This window comes from Lampris incognitus, chromosome 12, assembly GCF_029633865.1.
Source record: "Lampris incognitus isolate fLamInc1 chromosome 12, fLamInc1.hap2, whole genome shotgun sequence".
NCBI classification, from domain to species: Eukaryota; Metazoa; Chordata; class Actinopteri; order Lampriformes; family Lampridae; genus Lampris; species Lampris incognitus.
Genome location: NC_079222.1, coordinates 25,923,252 through 25,935,664, shown reverse-complemented (window position 1 = coordinate 25,935,664; position 12,413 = coordinate 25,923,252). Strand labels below are relative to the sequence as shown.

Below are 12,413 nucleotides of genomic sequence, written 5' to 3'. Positions count from 1 at the left end.
GATAAAATTGCATCGATGAAACGGTCAAATATAAAGCGGCACTTCGATACGCACCATGCTTCATTTGCATCGAAATATCCAGCGGGGGACAGCAGGAAAAGGGCATGCGAGGAGCTACAGCGGAGAGTGCAGACGAGTCAGCAGCAACTACGTGTGTGGACAAGCAAGGTGACGGGAATTCCGCTAGCTTTGCGGGGGCTTTGGCAATAGTAAGGAATGGAAAGTCATTCACAGATGGCGAGTATGCCAAAACATTCATGCTTGATGTGGCCAATGAACTGTTTGATGACTTCCCAAATAAAGACAAGATAATCAAACGAATAAAAGACATGCCCCTGTCAGCAAGAACTGTGCACGATCGTAGCATCATGATGGCAAATCAAGTCGAGGAAACACAAATTAAGGACATAAACGCCGGGACATACTTTTCTCTCGCGTTAGATGAGTCAACAGACGTTAGCCATCTATCTCAGTGCAGTATCATTGCCAGGTATGCTGCAGGTGACGCACTGCGTGAGGAAAGCTTGGCTGTTTTGCCAATGAAAGGGACAACAAGAGGAGAGGATTTATTCATGTCTTTCATGGAGTTTGCTAAAGAAAAAAAACTACCGATGGATAAACTTATTTCTGTCTGTACTGATGGTGCACCCTGTATGTTGGGGAAGAACAAAGGATTTGTAGCGCTTCTCCGTGAACATGAAAAGAGAGCCATCCTAAGTTTTCATTGCATCCTGCACCAGGAGGCGCTTTGCGCTCAGACGTGTGGCCAGGAGCTTGGCGAGGTGATGTCTCTGGTCATTCGAGTGGTCAACTTTATTGTTGCCCGAGCTTTAAATGATCGCCAGTTTAAAGCTCTGTTAGAAGAAGTTGGGAATCATTATCCCGGTCTGCTTTTACACAGCAACGTGCGTTGGTTGTCAAGGGGGAAGGTGCTCAGCCGTTTTGCAGCTTGCCTGAGTGAAATCCGGACTTTTCTTGAAATGAAAGGCGTCAAGCATCCTGAGCTAGACAACACTGACTGGCTCCTGCAGTTTCACTATCTCGTGGACATAACTGGCCATCTGAACCAGCTCAATGTGAAAATGCAAGGTATTGGAAATACAATCTCATCCCTTCAACAAGCAGTGTTTGCATTTGAAAGCAAGCTGGAAGTCTTTCTCAGGGACATTGAAACAGGTCGTCTTCTGCACTTTGAAAGACTGCAACAATTTAGAGATGCATGCTTAGCAAGTGACTCCACTCAACATCTGGATCTCCAGCAGCTAGCTGGCTTTACGTTCAATCTCCTGCAGTCATTCAAAGCACGTTTTGGAGAATTTCGTGCGCGCACTGGTCTTTTCAAGTTCATCACTCATCCACATGAGTGTGCAGTGGACAAAATCGACCTGACATGCATCCCCGGGGTCTCTATCGGAGACTTTGAGCTGGAAGTTGCTGACCTGAAGGCATCAGACATGTGGATGAGTAAGTTCAAGTCACTTAATGGAGAGTTGGAAAGTCTTGCGCGACAGCGAGCAGAGCTGGCGAGGGAACACAAGTGGACAGAAATTAAAAATCTTCAACCTGAAGACCAGCTGATTCTTAAAACTTGGAACGAGCTTCCTGTGACATACCACACAATGCAGCGTGTGAGTATTGCCGTATTGACCATGTTTGGCTCTACATATGCATGTGAACAGTCTTTCTCGCATATGAGGAACATTAAGACCAACCTACGCTCACGTTTAACTGATGGAAGCCTCAACGCCTGCATGAAGCTCAACCTCACCACGTATGAACCAGACTACAAGGCCATCAGCAAAACCATGCAGCACCAGAAGTCGCATTAAAAGTAAGACATATTTAATTTATTATACGTTAAAAATACTATATGGCTCTCAATGAAATATATTTAGAAATATTTGGCTTTTATGGCTCTCCCAGTTAAAAAGGTTCCCGACCCCTGAGCTAGATGGATGTGTCAGAATATGCATGTATACAATATACAGTATATACAGCATGCTGAGATTTATTTTTGACAATGATTATATTTTAAAACTGTGTTTTAACTATAGGATATATAATTATATGTATTATATTATATTGTACTTTGCTGTGCTGTACTGTAGTGTACTGTGCTTTACCATACTGTACTGTACAGTACTGTAGTATACTGTACTGTGCTGCAGTATACTGTACTGTGCTGTGTTGTAGTGTAGTGTACTGTGCTGTGCTGTAGTGTAGCGTATTGTGCTGTGCTGTGCTGTGCTGTAGTGTAGCGTACTGTGCTGCAGTATACTGTACTGTGCTGTTGTGTAGTGTACTGGGCTGTAGTGTGCTGTGCTGTAGTGTTGTGTACTGTGCTGTAGTGTGCTGTGCTGTAACGTAGTGTACTGTGCTGTAGTGTAGTGTATTGTGCGGTGCTGCGCTGTGCTGTGCTGTAGTGTACTGTGCTGTAACGTAGTGTACTGTGCTGTAGTGTAGTGTATTGTGCGGTGCTGTGCGGTGCTGTGCTGTGCTGTGCTGTGCTGTGCCGTATTGCACTGCACTGTACTGTATGTGCTCTTGTTGCAGATGGGTACCTTAAGAAAATCAAAAATCAAAATTTCAGGGAGCAAAAATTAATTTTGAAAGTGACTTTGAATAGTGGCCAACCAAACACGAAGCTGGTGTAACTTCCTCTACCAGCACTGATCACCCTGGACTGAATGCACAGTGTGGCACATGCTGCAGCAGCAGAATACAGCTTCTCCTTCGTCTATCACTTTATTTAATTTGTGCTAACTGCAAATCTGGGCAGCACATCCCAGTCACAATACCTCCACATGATGTTGACAGCCAGGGTTTGAATATGGAAGTTGAATGATGCCATCAGAGAAGCCATTTCTGGTGAAATGTTTACACCACTTGATAAGCTGCTGTGATAGATTTACATCCTCACTATTGTTGAAAATAAAAACTCTTAAGAACTTTACTTTTGTCACTGTTTCATCTGAGTCCTCTTTGCCTTTCACAGTTTGATCGGTGTCTCCTATGAGAAAATTACTACAAAAAAAACCCCCTCTGGAAGCAACAAAATGTTTTTCCTTATTACTTGAAAACAATTGCCTGTGTTCCAGTAGGAATGCAAACGCTGGCAGAGAGCAAATGAGGACCACCTACAGAAAAAGAGGAAACACTTGCATAAACATGTTCCTTATCTTTTCCGCCGTGTGTTGTTCTCCTTGTACCCCACAGTGTTTCTCCCAGTTTATACACAAGGACGCCGACTCTGATTGGGTGGGCTTTTTAACCCACTCGGGTTCAAAAGAACCCGCGCTAGTAAAGCCCCCGTTTGACGACCGCGGTACAAAGTCAGTGACTCCACGTGGCTTTTAAAGTGAGAGGAATGGGAGGATGAGGGAGACGATGAAGATCAGAACAGAGATAGGGGAGGAGGAGGGAGGAGAAGGGAGGAAAGAGATGGGATACTCACAGGCAATGCGGACGTGGGCTTTGCGGCTCTTGGTGGTCCCCGCTGAGCTCCAGGCCACACACTGACACCAGAAGTCCTCCGGTCCGAACAGCTCCTCCACCTGCTGGCGAGTGATCTCAATACTGGCCTCCCGCACCACCAGGCCTGCAGGGAGGCAGGAAGCGAGATGTGGAGGAAAGGGAAGGACAGAAAAGAGACAAAAGTGTAAAAAGAGAGAAACAAAGAGTGGTACAGCGGGGGGGAAAGGAGAAAAGAGAGATGGAGTTAGTGAACACAGCATCATTGTGTGGATGGGCCGACTATTTAAGGCCAAACCAAGTCCATGTAGGCCAGGCAGGCCCGTTTGAAGCAACTGATTGCTTAATAAAGTGAAATGAATGTTGTCTTTACTGAGAGCCAGCCCTGGGAGAGGAGAGGAGAATAAAGTAAACAAGCTGGGCCAATATTACACACACACACATACACACACACACACACACACACACACACACACAATGTCCACATGCCAGCTTTGCATGGTACATATAACACCTCCACATTGTATTCTCGCTCATGCGGAGGAGCTGGGTGCCGGTGACAGTGTCATATTCAGATAAGAAAGAAGGGCAACATCTAGATCCATAACACATAATAAACTATATCTGCTGTTCACAGTGTGATGTACTGACTTAATAATACTGCCATGCAACACACCACCCAATCAGTCTGAGCAACTCACATCTGCCTTCCAGCGCTTTGGCTTTGGATGCTTTTGAGCCAGTGTGTGAGTGTGTGTGTGTGTGTGTGTGTGTGTGTGTGTGTGTGTGTGTGTGTGTGTGTGTGTGTGTGTGTGTGTGTGTGTGTGAGTGTGTGTGTGTGTGTGTGTGTGTGTGTGTGTGTGTGAAAGAGAGAGAGCGAGAGAATGTGTGTGTGTGTGTGTGTGTGTGTGTGTGTGTGTGTGTGTGTGTGTGTGTGTGTGTGAAAGAGAGAATGTGTGTGTGTGCGCGTGTATGAGAGATAAAGTGTGTGTGTGTGTGTGCGCGTGTGTGTGAGAGATAAAATGTGTGTGTGAGAGAGAGAAGGTGTGTGTGTGAGAGAGAAAATGTGTGTGTGTGAGAGAGGTGTGTGCGTGAGAGAGAAAATGTGTGTGTGTGAGAGAGGTGTGTGCGTGAGAGAGAAAATGTGTGTGTGTGAGAGAGAGAGATAAAGTGCGTGTGTGTAAGAGAGAGAGAATGTGTGTGTGTGTGTGCATGTGTGTGTGAGAGAGAAAATGTGTGTGTGAGAGAAAATGTGTGTGTGTGTGTGAGAACGAGAGAGAATGTGTGTGTGTGAGTGCGCACGCGTGTGTGAGACAATGCGTGTGTGCATGTGTGTGTGAGAAAAAGAGTATGTGTGTGTGTGTGCATGTGTGTGTGTGTGATAGAGAGAGAGAGAGAGAGATAGTATTTGCGTGTGTGTGTGTGTGTGTGTGTGTGTGCGTGTGTTAGCCTGGCCCAGATTCTGGTGCAGCAGCACTGAGCTGTTTGGGCCCGGGTCCTGTGGGGGAGGATTCTGGGCGTCATGGCTAGCTCAATCCTGTTTGCTAACTCCTCTGATTAGGGCTCATTTGGGTGCCAGGACCCAAACAAACAAATCATCCCCCAAACAAACGCTTCTCTCCACAACTGCAGCGCTCGCATGCATGCGACAACTGCAGTTGTCAACATACATGCACATGTGCACATGTGTACATGCGTGTGTATGTGTTTGCATGTATGTTAATGCATATAAGCACATCCTTTGAGCACCTCTGTCTGCATATTATACTTTATATGTGTGCATTCATTCCAATGGCTGTGTGGCTGTTTGCCACTCAATATCCCACTCCCTTCTTTCCTTATTCATTCCATTCTCTCTCCATCCCTGCTTTCTGGAGATCTGTCGGGATGAGAAACTCCGGCAGGATAATGCGGTGGCATGCGAGGAGAGAAAGTGATGCCACTAAACCTAACAACCATAGGCAAAAGGGTGCATTTTAAAATAGATTGCACATCATACAGCTCACAAAACACTCCACAATCTCATCCAGGCAGTATTATTGGAAGCAATGTGTTTTGTCTGTGCTGCAACGAAGTAAAAGACCAGAAGGCAGGCCGAGCCACAAAGCTTCTATTTTTCTCGTTCACTCTCTTTCCACTTCATTTATTCCACATTTCGCCCCGCCATCTAGGTTTCTGAATTACAAGATGCAAACACAGAAGATGCAGAAGAGCTGTGCGTGGTTTCCGAATGATGATTATCTAAATATTGATGGATGAGAACATGCCATTCAGAGTCCTTGCAGTGATAGAAAATATTCACCCCCGTGTTTACACTGGACTAATAGGATCACATGCTGGTGGATTCCTCCTGTTATCGTTTTCATGGGGGGAACCTTGAATATGTCCCAGGTTTTATTATTCCCTTATTCAAGAAGCTTGCCCACTGGGGGTTCAACTAAGAATATAACAGAACAAATCGACATTGAACTACTTTAGGATGCTAATGGCTTTCTTTTTTGGGGGGGATTTTTCCCTCCCTTTTTCTCCCCAATTGTATTCGGCCCATTACCCCACTCTTCCGAGCCGTCCCGGTCTCTGCTTCACCCCCCTCTGCCGATCCGGGGAGGGCTGCAGACTACCACACGCCTCCTCCGATACGTGTGGAGTCGCCAGCCCCTTCTTTTCACCTGACAGTGGTGTTTCGCCAGGGGGGCGTAGCGCGTGGGAGGATCACGCTATCCCCCCCCAGTTCCTCCCCCGTCCCCGAACAGGTGCCCCAACCGATCACAGGAGGCACTAGTGCAGCGACCAGGACACATACCCACACATCCCGCTTCCCACCCGCAAGCACGGCCAGTTGTGTGTGCAGGGATGCCCGACCAAGCTGGAGGTAACACGGGGATTCAAACCGGCGATCCCCGTGTTGGTAGGCGACGGAATAGACCGCCACGCCACCCGGACGCCCCAGGATGCTAATATCTTGCATCAGAGTCAGATTAGTGCGCCTCACGCCAACAAGCTTTTGAATGCTGAATTTTTTTTTGCAAACAATTTCATTGATTTTGATACTGCAAACAAAATCAATTCATGGTGGAGTCAACACGGCTCCAGCATTTACTGCACACCATTTCTTAAATAGGTTGTTGGCAATGCATTTTATGAAAGAGCAATCATCCCCTTTTACTGTAGTTACTTATTATCACCGGTGAATAATGTAACAGAAGATGTTGTGGAGACATGCTGGTCTTTTTAATATGCCACCTTGCTCTTTGTTGCTTATTGTTGTATTCCATCACATCAAAAGTATAAGAAATTACCCTGATGCATTTTCTGCACTATAAGTGTTCTAGCAGCTTGCTGCAAGCAATTACTGTGCCATACTGCTATTTTGTCTCAGCTGATTTCTGTCTTTCAATCATCTAACCTCTGTGACTTCTGAAAATGGCAGTAACGTCCTGGTGTTTAAGAGACACCGACGCGGCCCTCAGCAGAGGCGCGGGTCAGTATCATGTCTGCTGGCCCGAATTGCTAGTTTGTGGATAATTCAAAGGTATTGTAGAGGGGAAGGGAAGGTTAAAAAAATACATATGCCACCTTACTTCAGGTTCAGTGCATATACACAGCCTTCTTGCTCTGGAGGAGGCATCAAGCACAGCGGCATCCCACGCACCAGCTTAGCTCTCATGCAATATTCACACTGTGTGCCGCCAGGCAGCCGAGCCACTCCTGCAGCTGAGCGTGTGCACAATGTGCATGTATGTGCATGTGTGCATGTATGCATGTGTGCATGCGGGGAGAGAGAGAGAGAGAGAGAGAGAGAGAATGACAGAAATGGAGTGGAAATGTACGCATGTGTGTATGTGGAGAGAGAGAGAGAGAGAGAGAGAGAGAGAGGAGAGAGAGAGGAGAGAGAGAGAGAGAGAGAGAGAGAAGAGAGAGAGAGAGAGAGAGAGAGAGAGAGAGAGAGAGAGAGAGAGAGAAATGGAGTGAAAGTGTGTTCAGGTGCATGTGTGAGTGAGACAGAGGTAGATGTGGTGAATAGTCTCTCTCTGTCTCTCTCTCTCTCTCTCTCTCTCTCTCTCTCTCTCTCTCTCTCTCTCTCTCTCTCTCTCTCTCTCCCGCTCTCTCTCTCTCTCTCCCGCTCTCTTTCTCTCTGCCTGTGGGCATAAGGATCTGTGTTAAATGCTTGTGAGTTTGTGTTTGTTTGTGAGCAGGTCAAGAATGCGATGTAAAGTCCAGAGAACATTGCAAAAGTAGAGAGAGAGAGAGAGAGAGAAAATCGATACAGAAAACAATAAAGTGATATGAACTCTCTATGGGCAGGAAAGCATGCCAGAACCAGTTGAACATTTCTCTCCCTTCCTCAGACAGTTTTGAAGATGTTCGACAGCCGGGAACATCACCCACATGCAGTCTGGATCTAGAGCATGAGGCAGCCTGTTATGCATGCAGTAAATTGGCCTTTAATGTTGGTGACCTCTTACTGGAAATCTTCTTTGAGTGTCATCATGACTTCATGGCTATTGTGTGGGAGAGATTAAGGTCTTCCTTCTGATGTATTGTACTCAGAAGAAATGGAGATCCCTCCGGTGAAGGCATACAGCACTGAAATAAGCCTACTGACTTCATACGCTATGACATCAAATGTTTGCTCAGCTACTCCGAGCAGTCTGCATGTAGTGTTACAGTGATGAACGAACACAAAACCGAGGTAGAAATTCATGGTAGCTACCGTCCGGGGTGGCATAGTGGGCTATTCCATTGCCTACCACATGGGGATCGCCAGTTCAAATCCCCATGTTACCTCTGGCTTGGTCGGGCATCCTGCAGACACAATTGACCATGTCTGCGGGTGGGAAGTCGGATGTGGATGTGTCCTGGTGCTGCACTAGCGCCTCCTTTGGTCGGTCGGGGCGCCTGTTTGGGGGGGAGGGGGAACTGCTGGGGGAGCCTGGTCTGCTGTATCCAGTGGGCTCTAGGACCACAGCCCCTGCCTGGAGCTTGGCCCGTGGGGGGAGGCACCAAGGGCGGTCTGGAGGGACGTGGAACCAGGGCGGGCTGGGCTGGGCTGGCTGGTGGTTCTGACGGTCATCCTGGCTAGCTTTCACTCCCTTGGACAGTGATTATTTTTTCTTTCTTTTAGTATGGATAATTGTGTTAGTTTAGGTATATGTGTTAGTTTGGATATGTGTGTTCCTTAAGTTCTTGTAGTTTCGAATATGTGCATTTTTCTTTGTGTTGCACTGCCGTGGGCTGGGGAACGTGTTTCTGATTCCTGAACTGGGGGGAATAGCATGATCCTCCCATGTGCTACGTCCCCCTGGCGAAACTCCCCACTGTCAGGTGAAAAGAAGCGGCTGGTGACTCCATATGTATGGGAGGAGACATGTGGTAGTCTGCAGCCCTCCCCGGATCGGCAGAGGAGGTGGAGCAGTGACTGGGACGGCTCGGAAGAGTGGAGTAATTGGCCGTATACAAAAGGGGAGAAAAAGGGGGGAACATTTTTAAAAAATCCATGGGAGCTGCAATGATGGGGCGCACAGCAAGCGAAATAGCCTGCATGCTGGATGTTAGGGCCAGCGATGAGGGACTACTTGACACTCATTCACAGTGGCCATTAGCAGTAGAAATGATTCAACAATATGTCCCATTGATAGCTAACTGGTGTAAGGCCAGGGTGCCTCATCAGAGGTGATTCATTATTAATGTGGTCATTAGTGTGAGCTCGGCAAGCTCCTTAGTATTAGAATTAGCAGGTTTTATTGATCCATATAAGTCCGGCAAAAGGTGCAGGAGTCAAAAGAGGATGAGGGGGAGGAGAAGGGACAGGCGAAGTACCCCGATTATGTGGCCAGAGGAAGAGCACTCCTGTGTGATCTTCTGTCGTGACTCAGAGAAAAGTGATTTGTCTCCAGTGTGTTCGACACTTAGCTGGGCCGACTTATAATGAAGTCTGCTCATTTGCTCAGATCAGTGACCCACGTTCACAAGAGATCAGAACCTGCCCTCAACACCAGAGGCCAACTCTGCCCAGTTCATTTTGGGGCGAGACAAAGTATGTCCAGCTCAAGGGTCTTCAATGGCTTTTGATAATGGTAGAATTATATATCAGTGATTACATAAGTTTTCATATATAAAACGGTAAATAGTTTGTGATATCATGCAGACATGAACGGGCATTTGTATAAATTGCAAAAAACAATGACTTGCTCGCTACCATGTCTTGACTACTACTACTACTACTTTCAGCTGCTCCCGTTAGGGAGCGCCACAATCATTCGTTTCCATCTCTTCCTGTCTTCTGCATCTTTCTCTCTCACACCAGCCACCTGCAGGTCTTCCCTCACCACATCCATAAACCTCCTCTTTGGCCCTCCTCTTTTCCTCTTCCCTGGCAGCTCCATATTCAGCATCCTTCTCCCAATATACCCAGCATCTCTCCTCCACACATGTCCAAGCCATCTCAATCTTGCCTCTCTTGCTGTCTCCAAACTGACCAACCTGAGCGGTCCCTCTTATATAATCGTTCCTAATCCTGTCCTTCTCCGTTACTCCCAGTGAAAATCTTGGCATCTTCAACTCTGCCACCTCCAGCTCCGCCTCCTGTCTTTTCGTCAGTGCCACTGCCTCCAAACCATATAACATAGCTGGTCTCACAACCATCTTGTAAACTTTCCCTTTAACTCTTGCTGGTACCCTTCTGTCGCAAATCACTCCTGACACTCTTCTCCACCCACTCCACCCTGCCTGCACTCTCTTCTTTACCTCTCTACTGCACTCCCCGTTACTTTGGACAGTTGACCCCAAGTATTTAAACTCATATGCCTTTGTCACCTCCACTCCTTGCATCCTGACCATTCCACCGTCCTCCCTCTCATTCACGCATAGGTATTCCATCTTGCTCCGACTGACTTTCATTCCTCTTCTCTCCAGTACATACCTCCACCTCTCCAGGCTCTCCTCAACCTGCACCCTACTCTTGCTACAGATCACAATGTCATCTGCGAACATCATCATCCATGGAGACTCCTGCCTGATCTCGTCCGTCAACCTGTCCATCACCATTGCAAACAAGAAAGGGCTCAGAGCCGATCCTTGATGTAATCCCACCTCCACCTTGTTTTGACTCTTGTTGAAAAAAAAAAAAACTACGACTTCTCAGGCGTCCGGGTGAAGCGTAGCAGTCTATTCCATTGCCTACTAACACAGAGATCTCCGGTTCGAATCCCTGTGTTACCTCCGGCGTGGTCGAGCATCCCTACAGACGCAATTGGCAGTGTCTGTGGGTGGGAAGCCAGATGTGGGCATGTGTCCTGATCGCTGCACTAGCACCTCCTCTCGTCGGCCGGGGCACCTGTTCGGGGAGGGGGGAACTGGGGGGAATAGCGTGATCCTCTCATGCACTACGTCCCCCTGGCGAAACCCCTCACTGTCAGGTGAAAAGAAGGGGCTGGTGACTCCACATGTATCGGAGGAAGCATGTGGTGGTCTGCAGCCTTCCCCGGATTGCAGAGGGGCTGGAGTAGCGACCGGGACAACTCGGAAGAGTGGGGTAACTGAGGAGAAAAAGAGAGAAAACCCCCCCCCCCCAAAAAAATACAACCTCTCATGTGAATCAGATCTGTTTTATTTGTCTTTCCCACAATTCTCATCTTATATTAGAGGTGCGTGAGAGAAAATTATGTTCCTGACAATGAGATCAAGGACATTCTTCTTTAAATCAGTTGGGTCTCAAAAGGGGGCGGCATGGTTGCACAGTGGTTAGCACAGTCGCCTCACAGCAAGAAGGTCCTGGGTTCGAGCCCTGGGGTTGTCCAACGTTGGGGGTCGTCCCGGGTCGTCCTCCGTAAGGAGTTTGCATGTTCTCCCCGTGTCTGCGTGGGTTTCCTCCGGAGGCTCCGGTTTCCTCCCACAGTCCAAAGACATGTAGGTCAGGTCAATCAGCCGGACTAAATTATCCCTAGGTGTGGATGTGTGTCGGCCCTGTGAAGGCCTGGCGGCCTGTCCAGGGTGTCTCCCCGCCTGCCGCCCAGTGACTGCTGGGATAGGCTCTGGCATCCCTGCGACCCTGAGAGCAGGATAAGCGGTTTGGTTAATGGATGGATGGATTGGTCTCAAAAGGTAGTCACAGGGAAGGAGGCGGCGAACCATCACCTTCTAAATGTTGTTGTATACAGAAACGTAACACACGAAACATTTCAGCTGATTCCACCATTTCATTGACTGTTCGGTTTTCTTGCGTACGCATTTCGTGTTTGTTTGGGATTAATGCCGCTGCTGAGAACAAAGCCTGCGGGCTTCATGAATGAGTAAAGACGGCCACAAAGCCGGTCTCTTGTCTGGGTGCTGACAGGACCTCTGAGATCACAGTTCCTGAGCAGGTAGTCCTCTAAGGCAAGGCTCCCACACACACATACACACACACACACACACACACACACACCGACTCCACATACAAACATAAACAAACACATTCATACCATTCAGTTGTACTGATGCTGTCTGCGGGCCCGGGGAAGAGGATGGCAGCCTGCTTTCAGCGTCTCTGGTTCACTACGAGTGTGTCAAACGGATCAAAACAGAGGAGCCATTTATGGAGCCTGGTGTTTGGGGAGTGAACACCATCATCCTCAAGTTCACTCCTCTGTGCTCTGTCTCTCAGCATCACCGTTTCTCATCCTGTCTACCACATGCCTATCTTATCACAGATGGAGGGAGACAGAGAGCGCGAGAGAGAGACAGACAGACAGACAGAGAGCGCGAGAGAGAGACAGAGAGAGCAAGCAAGAGACAGAGAGAGAGAGAGAGAGACAGACAGACAGAGAGTGTGAGAGAGAGAGAGAGAGTGACAGGGACAGATCATATTTCCTCCAGCTGTACTAGCTGTAGTATTGACCGGGCTGGCCAGTTTCTATCAGGGTTCATTTTCTGTCAATCTGGGGAAATTAGAGAGGACTGGC

General features: G+C 47.9%; 1 protein-coding gene across 2 annotated transcripts in view; it reads right to left on the bottom strand.

Moving 5' to 3' along the window:
- Positions 1-12,413, bottom strand: part of unc5cb (unc-5 netrin receptor Cb) — a 198,617-nt gene that overhangs the window by 93,221 nt on the left and 92,983 nt on the right. For both annotated transcript variants that reach the window (XM_056291130.1, XM_056291131.1), the window contains exon 3: positions 3,455-3,598. In XM_056291130.1, coding sequence (XP_056147105.1) covers positions 3,455-3,598 — 144 coding nt within the window. The remainder of the gene's footprint in view (positions 1-3,454; positions 3,599-12,413) is intronic.